The 16,780-nt window shown below is 42.3% G+C and overlaps 1 protein-coding gene across 8 annotated transcripts in view; it reads left to right on the forward strand.

Annotated features, from left to right (window-relative positions):
• Positions 1 to 16,780, forward strand: part of KCNT2 (potassium sodium-activated channel subfamily T member 2) — a 233,659-nt gene that overhangs the window by 200,138 nt on the left and 16,741 nt on the right. For all 8 annotated transcript variants that reach the window (XM_081194326.1, XM_081194323.1, XM_081194328.1 and 5 more), the window contains 2 exons: positions 1,035 to 1,169; positions 8,206 to 8,317. In XM_081194326.1, coding sequence (XP_081050452.1) covers positions 1,035 to 1,169; positions 8,206 to 8,317 — 247 coding nt within the window. The remainder of the gene's footprint in view (positions 1 to 1,034; positions 1,170 to 8,205; positions 8,318 to 16,780) is intronic.

Here is a 16,780-nt window from a genome sequence, read left to right on the forward strand (position 1 = left end):
AGAAGAAGAAGAAGAAGAAGAAGAAGAAGAAGAGGAGGAGGAGGAGGAGGAGGAGGAGCAGCAGCAATATATATTACCATAGGGGGGGGAAATGGGAGAAATAAGACAATACATTTATATTTTATATAATATAACATTCATTTTCATAACATTTCCCCCCACCTTTAAACTCCCCACCCCACTCAGATGTCTGGTGTCAAGGCCAGCTGTTGCAAATCTGGGGTGGGTTAGTCCAGTTTTCTTCCAGGGATGGTCCACCACCTCTCCTCTCACTTCAGGGGGAAGTAGTAGCAAAACAAAGCAGAAAGATGATAATGAAAGCACAACTTAGTACCCTGAAATATTGGGGTTATAAATCATGATGGGAGCCTCCGGGAGGAGAGGAGCCCCCCATTGTAGACCACCTTCTAAAGTGTAGAAGGCAATCGAGCTATCAACACAAGGTGTAGAGCTTCCTGTGTTCCCTTGTGCTTGTGGGTAAGATTTCCATGCAATCTGGCACACTCAAACAGGTCATGAGTCAGCTTCTCTGACCTATCAAAGCTGCTATCAAAGTCAACCATTATTAAAAGTGTGAGTGGGTGGGATTTCTCTTGCAAGGCTGGGGCTGCAGGAAACGAATGGGCATTCCTGTGGCTGGCTCTTGATTAGTTCATCAAAGTTAAAACAGAACCAGATTTATCTGTGCATTGATCTTCTGAGGGGCTGAGTCATGCCACATGACCATTGGACCCATGGCAGCCATCTGAAAACCAGTTAAAATAAATGTCATATATCGTCTTTCTGTTTCCCTATTGCATATAAGGAGCCACCACAACAGCAAATGTTTGGTGGTTGTTGTTTTTTTGCATGCTAAGGTGCAACAAAGGTTGAGTTCAACGACTTGCAGGGCAATCAGCTCACCGCAGGTTGTAAATTGACCTCCGGGGTTCCAAATTCCTAAATATTGTAAAGGTTGCTTACAATATGTGGCTAATTTTATGACGAGCCATATGTTTTTAACATTGCCTAACATTTTGCCCTGTTTTCAAAAGCCTAGATGATTTGCTAAGGTGTGGTGTGACCTTTGCTGCAAACGTGGTCGTGGTGGATAAGGAAAGCACCATGAGTGCTGAAGAGGACTATATGGCAGATGCTAAAACTATTGTAAATGTACAAACCCTCTTTAGGTAAGTGGCAGTACTTTTGTACCTTTGTTGCATATGGTATATTCTTGTTATGGTGAAGATTGCTAAGTGGAATGCACCTAGGGCAAAAAACCCAAAAAAACTGACTACCCCACCCCCTAGATATGGCTTTGTTTAAATATGTGGTGTGAGCGTGACTTTACAAAATTTAAGAACAACCTATTTGTTCAAACCAAACCCCATGTGATCGATTAGGTGGGGCAGGGCTGACTTTGGCCCCCACAATATTTTATTCAATTTGACACTCCTGGTTGGCACATACAGTATGATTAAGTCTGAAACTTCATGACATGTTATATCTGCTCCAGGTCTTTCATCAATGGGTCCCAGAAGTTTCAGTTAAAATCTTTTTTTTGTGGTGGGTGAGTCAAGTATAGGTTTGAGGTTGCATCCCCGCAGCTAACATTTGGCGTCAAGTAGTATGAATGAGGCCTGCACTTTCTCTCATCTTGCTCATCATAAATACTTCTTCTCCGCTGAATACATACTACTAAGACTCAACTGCTTGCTACACTTTTGTGGCAGCTGCTAGAATACAGTAACCCGTTACTGAGTGTTGTATTTACTACTGTGTGTAATTAACCACTTGGTAATCTTGGATGAATAAACTGCAGCAATACAGATGGCCATTGCTGGTTTTTCAATGGTAGCTGTTGTTTTGAACTATTCCTTGGTGAGTAGTTCTCTTGCTATGAAATGAAGTTCTTCTCCTACCTACCCCAACGTTCATAGCTAGTGTCAGTCCTTCCTGATTCCCTCTTCTTTTAAAAAAAGAAGAAGCTAGAAGTTATAGAAAAGGTTGTGTTGGTTTAAGGAGTAGCTCTTGAGCAGTAGCTTTCTGCATGTAAACTAAGAGATTGCTAGTAGGGTAGAAAACCTATGCGTGCCCAACTATAAGCTCACAGGCTTCCATTACCAATGTTTCACTGAACAGGCAGACTTCAGGAGCGGGACCAATGGAAAGAGTCCTGCTTGACATTTCAGAGATTAGGTATACACTTGGGAGCAGTGTCAGAAAGCGTTTTATGCTATTTTATACAGACCAGTACACTACTGTTTAGTAGTACATATAATCTGTATTCACCTTCTCTTCTTTGGTCTGATATGGCCCTTTCTGTTTCTAGCCACATTTTCTTGGAGCCTAATTCTGTAGTTTCAGGATGACTTCGCTTCCACTTGAAGGTACCCAATACTGAGTTGAAACCATTGGCCCACTGAGCCCAATGCTGTCTGCCCATTCTGGCTTAAACGATTCTCTTTAGCTAGAGGCACTGGGAATGAAACTTGGAACTTTTGCATGAAAAGTCATTAGCTCTTCCACTGAGTAAATTTTCTCTGCCTTTACGATTCATTCACATTTTCTGCATGTGAATCTGCTCGTAGTTTGCTACCTTACACCATCTATTTTAATGGTAGATTAATAGACTGGATGGCAGTGGATTTTAAAAAACCAAAAAAAACCTCCTTCGGGCACCATTTTTTCTTATAGTCCTGCTGTCATCTGTACCCTGAAGATTAACCATGATGAAATTGCTTGCCAATATTGCCATTACTGGACCCATAATTACTTCATCACAATTTTTTTTGTGCTCAAGGAACAAATGCCTCCAAGCTGTTAATTTGCAGTAATCCACAGCTGGGTTGCCCTTTCTTAAACAAACAAACAAACAAACAAAAAATCACTAACCATGACAGGAAAATTCAGGAGAATCAGATGAAATCTAAATTAAAGCTTGCTTTCAAGATCCAGAAAAGATACCGGTATAGCCAAGAAAAATTAGACACACTTAACTGAAATACATTTTCCAGTTTAGTAGCTTGCAATAGGAATTATTTGCTATCTCCTACTAGTTCATGCTTGTGTGTAGCATATAATCACTAGATGGCAGCCTTCTCCCGTATCTGAAATTTAGGAGAATATATATATATATATATATATATATATATATATATATGGATATATGATTTAAACAAAATGTTTAGTTTGACTTAGTAAATCAAACAGCTACTCTGTGTTTAAAAAGAAATACCAGTAATTTTGTAGCAGCAATGTGAGGATCTAGAAAACACATTTTTGGAAAATGGAGAAAAAGTTTTAGTGTTGGCGTTTTTAGTGTGTGAAGGGGCAACATAACTTTTTATGTTTTACTTATTACAAAGATCTAGTCACGGCCATGAATGGGGAAATTAAACATGTGGCATGCTTGTTTTAATCTCAAGTGTAGATCAGTGACAGATAGCAGCCCCACTTTGCCACTCCCTTTGCAGGTAACCAGTGGAGGCAGTTTTCCTCATGCTGTTTTAGGGACCACAGTTCGACATCCAAACATTTCATACCACAGCAGTGGGGAGGGCAGCTTTGTTTTTTTCTTTTAACTTTTAAGTGCTGCCTACCCTGAAGACGGGACGCGAGTGGCGCTGTGGGTAAAACCTCAGTGCCTAGGGCTTGGTGATCGCATGGTTGGCGGTTCGAATCCCTGCGGCGGGGTGAGCTCCCGTCTTTCGGTCCCAGCTCCTGCCCACCTAGCAGTTCGAAAGCACCCTTAAGTGCAAGTAGATAAATAGGTACCGCTTAATAGCGGGAAGGTAAACGGTGTTTCCTTGTGCTGCGCTGGTGCTGGCTCCCCAGAGCAGCTTTGTCACGCTGGCCATGTGACCCGGAAGTGTCTCCGGACAGCGCTGGCCCCCGGCCTCTTAAGTGAGATGGGCGCACTACCCTAGAGTCGGACACGACTGACTCATACGGGCAGGGGTACCTTTACCTTTACCTTTATCCTGAAGACAGCTTCAGTATGGCAGCAACAGCAGTAGAGCTGGGGCTGCCTGTCCCATCTCAAAATGTCACTGTGAAGGGCACTAGCATGCTTATCGTAATGGCCACCCTACTGGTCTACTTGTGGGATGCGGGTGGCGGTGTGCTCTAAACCACTGAGCCTCATTAGCTTGCTGATCAGAAGGTTGATAGTTCGAATCCCTGTGATAGGGTGAGCTCCCGTTGCTCTGTCCCAGCTCCTGCCATCCTAGCAGTTCAAAAGCACGCCAGTGCAAGTAGATAAATAGGTACCACTGCGGCGGGAAGGTAAATGGCATTTCCATGTGCTCTGGTTTCTGTTGCAGTGTTTCGTTGCACCAGAAGCAGTTTAGTTATGCTGGCCACATGACCTGGAAAGCTGTCTGTGGATAAATGCAGGCTCCCTCAGCCTGAAAGCGAGACGAGTGCCACAACCCCATCGTCCCCTTTGACTGGACTTAACCATCCAGGGGTCCTTTACCTTTACTTGTCTCCATTTTGGGTTTTGTCCATATTGCACCCACCCAACTTTGATGAATCCAAATACGAGAGAAAGACTTGTATATGATTGCTTTTGGTTGTAATCCTATACACACTTAACAGGAAAGAAATCCCACTGAACTCATTAGGGCTTACTTCTGAGTACAGTGGTACCTTTGGTTAAGAACTTTATTCGTTCTGGAGGTCCGTTCTTAACCTGAAACTGTTCTTAACCACTTTAGCTAATGGGGCCTCCCGCTGCTGCCACACGATTTCTGTTCTCATCCTGAAGCAAAATTCTTAACCCGAGGTACTATTTCTGGGTTAGCAAAGTCTGTAACGTGAAGCGTCTGTAACCTGAAGCATCTGTAACCCGAGGTACCACTGTAGTGTTCAACACAATCCTATACACATGTCTATACGGTAATAAGCCCCACCAAGTTCCATGGAACTCCCTCCTAAAGTTTGTATGATTGTGTAAGACCCGTGATTGGCTTTGGTAATGGACTGAATGAGACCCCAGAAAGTGAAGCTTAATCCATATAAGACTGAGAAACTGTTAGTGGGTGGTTCCCTAGGAGGTGGCCTGCTCTGGGTGAGGATATGCTTCCTCTGAAGGAGCAGGCATATAGCCTGGGAGTAATTCTGATGTTGCTTGAGGATCCAGTGACCTTGATGGTGTGGAGTTCCTTCCATCAGCTTTGACTGGTGGTCCAGCTACACCCCTACCTGGGCAGGAACAGCCTAACCTCTGTTGTCTAGGTTGTGAGTCAAGGCCCTGCCCCTGCTTGAAGATACAATAATACACATGGACACAAGTATTTAGGTTAATGGGCTAACAAGGCCACAACTCTATTGGTTACAGAATGTGAGTGGTATTGGCGTAGGCATTGGATCCGACAGACTATACTTGACGCCTGCCCGCTCTGCTGGGGGTCACACAAGGGTTAACAACAAGTAGGGGGAGCTTGTTGATGCAAATCAACTGGAAGCTTTCCCCTAGAGTCACTGGGGGTCGAGCCATGGCCTTAGCCACCACCAGGGCATCAGACAGGAACCAAGACCACCAAATTCCTTTAACAGAGTACCCTTCAAGGGGAGGGGAGGTGATGGCCACAACCTCCCCTCTGACACACAACGTGTTTTCCAATGCCTAACGGCCAAACCTTACAAAGTTGTGATGATTTGCTACGAGGTAGGCAAAAATCCAAGTGGTTGGTGCCAATCTGCCAAGTGGAAAAAAATTCCTACCAAGCCCCCTGGACAACCAAGGCGGGCAACTGAAGTCCATAGCATGGTCAAGAAACGAAGGAAAAAACCTAAGGGTGCGTGATTCGAGGAAGCCAGGAACAAGAAGAGAGAGTCTGTGTGCCCACGGTTGTTCAAATACAGCTAAGCCATGCCCCCACCCAGCCGTATAGGCTGGCTGGTGAGCGTGACACGGGCACAGGACTCAGTGACGCAGGGGGCTGAGTTACGCCCCCTGCGAGTACAGTTTGGAGACTGTAGCTGGTACAGAATTTGGAGCTCAGAATGTTGATCGTGTCAGGAAGGTCTGAAGAATTTAAAATGCTAGTGTTTTTTTACCTCTGAAGCCTTATACAGCTCAGAACTCCAATAGCTCAAGGACTGGCCCTCCCCGCAAGAACCAACCCAGACCCTGCCACCACTATTTGGCCCGTCCAAGGGAGGTTCAGAGCATGGCAACACAAGATCCGACCTTTGCAGTGATGTCACCTCTCTACTTGTGGAATGCTTTCCCAAAGCACACATGCTTGACACCATCTTTATCTAATTGTAGGTGTCAGGCAAATACTTCTCTCTTTTGTCGCTTAATTTGAAGGGTGGCATTGTGACCTTGTAGTAAGGTGGGATCAGTAAGTCTGTTTTATATGTTTATCAGGGTTTTTTTTAAGATATTTATTGAAAGTTCTTAACTGGTTTTTCTGTAAGTTGCTGTGGGTTCCTCTATGAGAAAAGCAGCTAACAAACTTAAGAACGAAAGGGAAAAAGAGAGGATTGCATTCCATATGTAGTTAACTGGTCTGAAAGTGTGAGAGAATTTGTTTTAATGAATACATAAATAATACACCAAATAGGCCAGGCAGTTTCCAGTATATCCACATGAGAGCCAGCATCTACAGCAAGACAAATTACTCAAAGCCAAGGGGACTGTTTTGTAGCTACTGAATACTTAATTGCTTCATAGCACTTGTTTTAAATATTCCACACTTAGCAAATACCGTATTTTTAGCTCTATAAGACTCACCTTTTCCATCCTAAAAAGTAAGGGGAAATTTGTGTGCGTCTTATGGAGCGAATGCAGGCTGCGTAGCTATCCCAGAAGCCAGAACAGCAAGAGGGATTGCTGCTTTCACTGCGCAGCGATCCCTCTTGCTGTTCTGGCTTCTGAGATTCAGAATATTTTTTTTTCTTGTTTTCCTCTTCCAAAAACTATGTGCGTCTTGTGGTCTGGTGCGTCTTATAGAGCGAAAAATACGGTATATGAAATGTTATCTTTACAGTGAGTTAGATTGCTGGGCACTTACAGAACTCCAGACTCATGAAAATATACCGTGTAACTTTTGAAATGGATACAGCCAGTGCTTTTTTTCTAAAACAAATGAGGCCAAGCTTAGATTCACAAAATGTTTAGGGGTATGCGTACCCCTGCGTCCCCCCAGAAAAAAGCACTGGATACAGCTGACAACTTCACCATTGTGGGGTGGGTTTTAGTAGGTAGGAGAGGATAGATTAACTGCAATTTAACCCTCCATTGAGTTGTAGTGTGAGTTGAACAGCTTCCATCCCTCGCAGCAAAACTACAGCACATAGGAATGTGTTGTGAAGCTTGTGTGTGTGTTGTGACTTAAGCTACCCTAGCTTTACAAAGCCAGTCTTTCCCAAATTCTCAAATGGGTGGTGATATGGTACAATTTCCTGTGTGGTATTTAAACCATTTCAAATTACTAATTCCAGAGAATTTAACAATTTCAAAATTCAAAATGGCTACTTTTTTAATGGCAAGAAACTCACCCTAATCGTTATTTAGCAGAATGCTATCCAAATCCTCATCTGTCCATTTAAGTCAATATTTCTTAGAATTAGGTATGTTCCCAAACCACATTTCGGCATTCTGTCTGCTTTCCTTTTCCTAAAGAATATAATTGTGTGCTTTTTCCTGCTGATTTCAGTTTTAAGAAAGCAATAAAAATGTTAGTTTTGCTCTGTGACTAGCTCAGTTGATGCCTTTGGGGTTTCCTGACAGGCTGGAATGGAGTCATCATTTTATTCATCGTACATGAATCATGAGTGTAATTTATATTTCCAACACAGCTATATTTTTACATATTGGAAAAGTTATTTCTTTTATAGCCAGTAAAGGCTACATAACCATCTCAATGGTTTATCCAGGTTTTCTTCCATTTCTGCAGAACTGTCTGATATCTGAGAATAAATTATCAAACACAGCTCAAATAATTACTGTTCAATGCCTTCTCTGTCATATTAAATGTTATACAAGCCACCCTTCCAAAAGTAATATGCTGATTTTCTCTGAATCTGTGCAGCACATTAGTGCTTTTAGAGGGACATGTTTGCCTCTGCCAGAAGTTGTTATTTCCTTGTACCTAATTATAATTTTGGAGCTACAAGTAATTAGTTTTTGTATATGTTGTCATGTTTTATCTTATCCAGTTGATGTTACTGCAGGAATAACTTATATTATCTCCTTGTAAAAACATTTAGGTTGTTCTCTAGCCTAAGCATAATAACTGAATTAACTCACCCAGCCAACATGAGATTCATGCAATTCAGGGCCAAAGACTGCTACTCTCTTGCTCTGTCAAAATTGGAGAAGGTAAGAAAAATATATATCTATATTGAATTATAATTAAAATACATTATTTAATGCCTTTTAAAAAGAGCTAAGATAAATAATTTTCCAGTTGTTGTTTTTTTAAAAAATGATATTGCACAGAACTGCAAACCTTACCATCATAACCACCAAAGTAATTGTGAGAATATTAATATAAACCATTGTCAGCGGTGCAAATGCATGATTTCATTTATCACACATTAACTTTTGCAAATGCTCACAAAATTTCCCAGTTTCTACTAGTGGAAATTTTTAACGTGAAATTCAGAAGACAAATTATGGATGTGAAATGTTTTGTCTTGAAATTCAGATTTGAATGTTTTAGGCTTATTGCCATTCTTGATTTTTTAAAAAGTGTTTGGCAGGCTTCAACTACATGAATTTTGTCAGTGGTAAAATGTTAATTACCATTACACACTGCCTGTCAAGTGTTGCCAGATTTAGAAAACGAAAAACATTACTTGCCAGCATCACATACTTTCCAGTATAGTAATATGTTCATGCAATATATTCAAAATGGAACTCAGCACCCTGGCAGGGTTTTGTGGGGAGTGGGGAGATTGTGTATGCTAAAATTCTCTGGTTTTTAATACTTCAGGTCCTGATTTTCCAAACTGGAAAGTAATCAACAAGTGTTTTAAGCAGCCTATTTAATTGCAAGAGCAAACAATAATGGGCAGTGGAAAAATTTTAGCACAGCAGTTCTAAACTGATGTATCAAGTATTAAGTCAATTATTTGTGGAAATTATTGAAGCTAATATATGCATTTTTAATATATGTGCATTCTTTTGGATAAGAGGGGCAATGCTAATTGTGTTCTGAGTTCAAATGTAGCATGCTATCAGAAGACACTCTTCATAATTGCCTTCATTCTGTTTGCTCTCTGTTTAAAATGTCCTTATATACAATTTCATTCATTAGCTATCTCCTAAGAGCCCATTTTTATGGACTGCAAATATATGCAAGCCATCTATAAGCTATAAGAAAACTTAAACTTATGTTAAATTAGATGTGCATGCTTGAGTGTGTTTGCATTTGTGCACTGAATGGCTGAGAAGTGCCAGGGACTTGGCAATTAGTTTTGAAGCTTGATGAGCGAGAGCATGGCAAGAACTGCAACATTCTCGGGAGTGGTAAAATATATTTACCCTTTTCATGTAATATTTTCAGTAATATTTCCATGCAATATATTTCCCATGTAATGGCTGCTCCCCAGTGGCGTAGCATGGGTTGTCAGCACCCGGGGCAAGGCAAGTAATTTGCACCCCCTAATCTGTGGATTTGCGCCCCCTAACCCGTGGATTTGCGCCCCCTAACCCTAGCCCCCAGATGTTGCGCCCGGTGCGGCCCGCCCCCCTGCACCCCCCACGCTACGCCACTGCTGCTCCCCACATCAAATGGCCTCTTGCGTGGTCATATGCAGCCCCATGGATCCCAGTGCGGCTCCCGGTAGTACGGGCTGGCTTCGCCCTCCCCAGGCTGGATACCTGGAGGTCTTCGCCTACCTCAGCCAATCGTCCAATCCCACCTGTGGAGACATTGCCAGGGGATTGGCCACGTAGGGGGAGGGACCACCCTGCACACACAACAGAAGGTGAATCTTACCTGCGATATTTGTAGTAACCAGTCTTCCTGGTAAAACGTAGCATTAGAGAATATACTAAGAACAGCCAGTCTGTTTCGGTAGAATGCAATTCATCCAACACCAATAAAACTTTTTATTTCATGAAGTAACTTAGTTGAAAGCATCTTAAAAAGCAGAGACATCACCTTGCCGACAAAGGTCTGTATAGTTAAATCTATGCTTTTCCCAGTAGTGGTGTATAGAAGTGAGAGCTGGACCATAAAGAAGGTTGATCGCCAAAGAATTGATGTTTTTGAATTATGGTGCTGGAGGAGACACTTGAGAGTCCCGTGGACTGCAAGAAGATCAAACCTCTCCATTCTTAAAGAAATCAGCCCTGAGTGCTCACTGGAAGGACAGATCCTGAAGCTGAGGCTCCAATCCTTTGGCCACCTCATGAGAAGAGAAGACTCCCTGGAAAAGACCCTGATGTTGGGAAAGATGGAGGGCACAGGGAGAAGGGGACGACAGAGAACAAGATGGTTGGACAGTGTTCTCAAAGCTACCAGCTTGAGTTTGACCAAACTGCGGGAGGCAGTGGAAGACAGGAGTGCCTGGCGTGCTCTGGTCCATGGGGTCATGAAGAGTCGGACACAACTAAACAACTAAACAACAACAACTCAGTTGAAAATGCATATTGAGATATTATTATTATTATTATTATTAATAATAATAACTACATTACACTACACTATAGTTAGGGTAGCCACCTCTCCTGTATAATACACAATTGTCCCGTATTTCAGTGTAAAATGCTGCATCCTGTATTGGTATAGGTCTGTCTTGTATTTGAGGTCTTCTCTCTTTCTCTCTCCCTGCCAAGTTAGGAATCCTCTCCAAATGTGTCAGGGAATGCTCTGAAGCGAGGGGGGGGGGGTGCCTTCCCACGCAGAACAGCTTCTCTGAGAAAAGGAGCTGGAGGGGGAAAGATTCATTCCCCTTCCCTGCAGCTGTCTCAGAAGCTGAGACAGAGTCAGACACAGAGCAGTTTAGGCAGGAGTTGCCTAGCTACGAGATAATGGCAAGTGGAATGGAAGGGAGGGAACAGATAGCAGAGATGTCATTGGAGAGGACCCTCCGTCCGCATGAACTAAACGGTTCGACTGTATTAGAGAACAAAGGATGCAGAGAGGAGGCAGAACTTCCCGTTGGTACCTCGGCTGTTGTGGAAGACGAAAGCAGGAGGATTTAGAGTAGCCAACTGCTCTCCTTGGGAAGAGATGTGAATTTTTCCTTGCATCCCGATGCCTGAATAAAAGAGCAATAAAATATAAACTGCTCATTTATTCTTATCTGTGAAGTTACCAGAGCGGGAGGCAGACTCTCCACACATGACAGCATGTGTTTGAAATAGTGTGTGAAATAATAATAATAATAATAATAATAATTATTATTATTATTATTATTATACCCCACCCATCTGGCTGGGTTTCCCCAGCCACTCTGGGCAGCTCCCAACAGAATATTAAAAACATGATAAAACACCAAATATTAACAACTTCCCTAAACAGGGTTGCCTTCAGATGTCTTCTAAAAGTCAGATAGTTGTTTATACATGAAAGGCTCTGGGTAGCCAAGCACAGGTACATTTACAAATTCATGTGCATGTGCACATCTCTCTGTGTGTGACCAGTTCCAGAAGGACCTATTAGACTGCAATAGATGGTAATAGGTTGTTTTGAAGTCACTTCAGCACCAAATGAAAAAACAAAATCTCCCTGCAACCGCCCCACCCTGCCCTGCCCTATATCTTGCCAGAACAAAGGTGTCAACTCTAAACAGTAGTTCTTGAAAGTATGATGTTGAGCCTTGTTTGGCCTACATAGGGAGGAAATTCTAGAAGGATGGGGGCAGAACAGATAAAGTTCTGTTCCCCCACCTTGCGAAAACTTTGAATGCTATTTTGGAAGGAAAACCTGAAAAACTAGGAAAATCCTGGAAAAGTTGCTTAATTGACTTCCTGCCTAGTCTCTAATTCCACATGGTGACAAGTGGAGACATTAGGTGAAATAAATAAGCTTCTTTATCATGTGGGGAAAGTCGCTGCAGTTAGTTCTCCCTTCCATTCGTTTCACCTTTACCAGTCACTACAGCACATTTTGTTGCAGGTGTAGCTGTAGTTCATTAAGCTTCAGAGAACTCCCTTAGGCAAAATGAAATGCAATTAAAATTTGAGAGGAAATTGTCTTATGTGGTCCATTGTACAGCTGATTGTTAATTCCTCTGCTATGCTCCCCCCTTTACAAAGGGACTCTAAAAATGAGGCAGTTGCCTGCAGCTAAAGCGTACAAACATACATGGAAAATTGACTTCGTGGCTTAATGGGTTTCTGAAGCAAGAAATCCCTGAGTCACAGGAGAACTCCATCTGCTGCTACAGCTGCAACTTCCCTTGTTTTTCCTCTTTGGAAATAGCTAAGCAATCACAGTTGGCATCTGAACAAGCAAGAGCCTTTTGCTCAGCAGAAAAATGTGAAGATGAAAAACACGGCAACCATATGCCGAAGTCAAACTCTATCCATTCTGGTTTCTCCATGAAAATTAAAACTCAAGAAAGCCTCCATACAGCATCCTAATAGCTAGGAAATGTTTTGCAATTAAGGAGTAGGGAAATTGGCTGTCTAAGCATGCGTTCATTGCTTTCACTGAAGACTGGGTGCAATATTTGCATAATGAAGCTTCTTAAATCCATTCTCTTTAGTGTAATTTAAATCAGGAGTGGGGAACCTTAGGGTTTTGAGGGACTCCAACTACCACCAGTCCCAGCTAACATGGCCAAAGGTCAGGGATGGAGGGAACTATAAGTCCAAAAAAAATCTGGAGGGCCACAGGTTACCCATTCCTGATGTAAGTAATCTAAGACCTAGTTCAGAATCACAGCACTTGGTTACTATACACTAGATGATCAGCACTTGTATACTGTATGAAAACTGACTCCATTGAGATGTGAGGTTCTGTCTCTGTTGTAACGTCTGTGCTGTTTTGTGGGGTCATCTGAGTCATTCCTTGATTTTGCAGTCATCAAGTGAAGAGCACATATCTATGAATCAACTTTTAACTGCTTGCAGGATTGCAGCCACTGTCCTTATGCTTACATTGTTGTTGTTGTTGTTTAGCCGTTTAGTCGTGTCCGACTCTTTGTGACCCCATGGACCAGAGCACGCCAGGCACCCCTGTCTTCCACTGCCTCCCGCAGTTTGGTCAAACTCATGCTGGTAGCTTCGAAAACACTGTCCAACCGTCTTGTCCTCTGTCGTCCCCTTCTCCTTGTGCCCTTCATCTTTCCCAACATCAGGGTCTTTTCCAGGGAGTCTTCTCTTCTCATGAGGTGGCCAAAGTATTAGAGCCTCAGCTTCAGGATCTGTCCTTCCAGTGAGCACTCAGGGCTGATTTCCTTCCAGTGAGCACTCAGGGCTGATACCCTCCAACATTTCTCCGATGAAGATAAGGATGTCCTGTTCCGCAATAATAATAACAGCAGCAGCAGCAGCAGCAGCAGCAACTATTTTATTATTTGTACCCAACCCATCTGACTGGGTTGCGCCAGCCACTCTGGGTGGCTTCCAACATATATAAAAATATAAAACATTTTTTTAAAAAAATCCCTATATAGGGCTGCCTTCAGATGTCTTCTAAAGGTTGCATAGTTACTTATCTCTTTGGTTCAGGGGTGGCATAACTCCATGCCTTCCAACATTTCTCTGATGAAAATTATGGGATCAAATCAGAAACTGGGATGGCTTCTGTAAATCCAGGACTGTCCCTGGAAAATAGGCACACTTGGAGGGTCTGTGCTTATATTTTTGAATTCTTTCCATCATAGTTAAGAACCCTTTATCTGAATGTGAATATTTTCTGGTTTCATTTTGTAATGTCACTCTCTTCCAATATAAAATCACACACATATGTATCTTGATCCAGTCCTTCTTGTGCAAAGCACTCACCCAGGGAGGGACCACAGAGGCTGGTTTTTTCCACTCCCCCTCAGCATACATCCATGGGCACCCTGTGCGCTAGGTGGTTACAGGAAATGGGAGACCCTGACCACCACTATTATTTCTTTGTGGTCAAATAACATGAACTCAATGGGACGTGGGTGGTGCTGTGGTCTAAACCACTGAGCCTTGGGCTTGCCGATCAATAGGTTGGCAGTTCGAATCCCCATGGTGGGGTGAGCGCCCGTTGCTCGGTTCCAGCTCCTACCAACCTAGCAGTTTGAAAGCATGTCAAAAAATGCAGGTAGATTAAAAGGTACCGCTCCGGCGGGAAGGTAAATGGCATTTCCGTGTACTGCTCTGGTATCGGTGTTCCGTTGCACCAGAAGCGGCTTAGTCATGCTGGCCACATGACCCAGAAAAACTGTCTGTGGAGCAGACAAACGCTAGCTCCCTCAGCCTGTAAAGCGAGACGAGCGCCGTAACCCCAGAGTCATTTGCGACTGGACTTAACTGTCAGGGGTCCCTTTACCTTTTAACATGAACTCTGAGCTTATAAGCCTTGACTGAGGTTAGTCTACCTTAGGAGGTAGACTAGACTGAGATTTCCCATCAATGCCTTGTGTGGTTCTGATGTACATATGCTGAAGGAAGAGAGTGGAAAGGTTTTGGTATGCCCTATACTCTCTGTAGATATCTTTTCACACATGGCAGCTAAATCTAAAATTTTTATAACATTAAATATACTTGTTGTGGAGCAAGTGGGTAATTAACTTAAAAAGTAGTTCAGCTGCGTGAATTAGTTCAATAACTGAGGAGGAAACATTGGGAGATGACATCTATTTCACATAACTAGTGAAACTGAACTGCCCATACCACTTGGAGAACTTCCTGACATTTACTAGCTCTGTAACTTGGAGATCTAATGAAAACCATGCTAGGATTCTTCTCAGATCCCTTCTAAAATGGCTAAGTAACCATTGGAATATTTATTGGGATGCAAATTTCTGTGTACCAGAGCATAGGTCCTCTAATGCATAAAGTGGTCTCCTGAGTTGTGAGAACATTACTGAGTCATCATAGCGATCCATAGTTAAAAGCAGAAGTTAAAAGCAAATGTGTTCCCTTTTTTACTCTTCAATATATGGCAACCTAGAACTGAATAAATCAACTGTTAAAAATAATAGTAAAAGTCAACTCTCTCCTTTCAAAAACAAACAGTAAGCTTCCTTTAAGCTCCAACATTCATCTCCCCTTCCTTTCTCAATTCTTCATTTTTTACCATTAAAGCTTAATTCATTTCCCATCAATTAGAGAAGATGAGAAATAAGTTAAACATTGTTGCCAGTTTGCTAAAGTCCATTGTTAGCCTGAGGCATTTAATCCCCAGTCTGTTGATTCCACTGTTTGTGTAGTTGTTTTCTAAAAGGCTTTTATGCAAAATAATCGTAACATAAAAATCAAAATGAATCACACCCAAATATTTTAAGCAGCCTTATGCAAATATTTCATATTTCAATATGCACATAATTTAAGTTTGTGTTTAAAACATGAGTGAGACACAAGAAGTGGAATACATTTACCTAATTCATCCTTTCCAAAACAATATGCAAACTGAAACGTGACCATCCTTCAAAATTCACACTTTGGTGAATTTTGCAATGCAGTTCTCCTGCCAAGCAATGTGTACAAAAATGAACGCAGCTGAGGTAAAGTTTGAATATGCATGCATACGTTAGTGAAAATAATGTTCCAAAATGCACTGCATATGGGAAAATATAAATATTACAGGAAATATGCTTTGCAACGATGTGTATATTAGGCAAACTTGCATACAAAATTGTTGGCTTTGTTTATTACGTGGTTACTTTAGACTTCCTTCAAACTGTCAAAAAGCCACCAACCTTTGTAACTTGAAATTCTACATAAATGTAATCAACAAATTTGTTGAAACAAGGAGAGACGCTTGCCTTTTTTAGTTAAGCTAACCAAACATGGTTCCCAACTGCAAATGTTGGAACTCCTTTGGGCCTGTCTCAGAGAGGGGCAATAATGGGGGGAGAGCCTTGGCAGAGGGTAGCCCCACTAACAGTTGCAGCTCACCATGTGAATTCCTTGGATTGTTCCACCCATTGGTCATCAGTTTGGCACTGGCTGGGAGAGAAGAAGACATTCTGGAGTGCACAGAAAATATCTCAGTGAAAAGTCAACCTGTAGTGCAGGGTCTCCCAAAGTTGGGTCTCCAGCTGTTTTTGGACTTAATCCCATAATCCCTGCCTCCTGGTCCTGTTAGCTATGAATTATGGGAGTTGTAGTCCAGAACATCTGGAGACCCAACTTTGGGGAACCCTGCAATAGCAGAACATAAAATTTCCATTCTAGGTCAGACTAATCTCCCAAGCTCACTCAGCATCATTTGTAGGATCCACAGGGAAGTTCACAAGCAGACTTTGAGGGTAACATCCATTTTCTACTGAAGATCCTTATCTGGTAACCAGTGGCACAGAGTCTTCAAAGCTGCAGCTGGAGCTGAACAGATCTCAGAAGTCCTGCAGCTAGGCTCTCTTCTGTAAGAGAACACACACAAACCTGAATCTCCTGCAGTCTTTCCACTTTCAGAGGCTTCTGCTGTGAAATATGTAGGAGGACAGAACGATCTGGTTCCAAATAATTAAAGCTGCTGTGGTGGCTTTCATAGTGCCAAGGAGTAAATTGTATCTCTATCTCTGTGCAACTTGGATGATCAATTAAAAATGCATGAGAGCGATTACTGCCGCAATTCAAAAAGTATCTGTTTGCCACAAATCTCGGTGGACAAGGCCAGAGTTAACATCCAGAGCCATGTTTCATTATTCATAAAGCAGATGTAAACTTGAATGCTAGTCA

This window comes from Podarcis bocagei (assembly GCF_964188305.1).
Source record: "Podarcis bocagei genome assembly, chromosome: 5".
In the NCBI taxonomy this organism is placed as follows: Eukaryota; Metazoa; Chordata; class Lepidosauria; order Squamata; family Lacertidae; genus Podarcis; species Podarcis bocagei.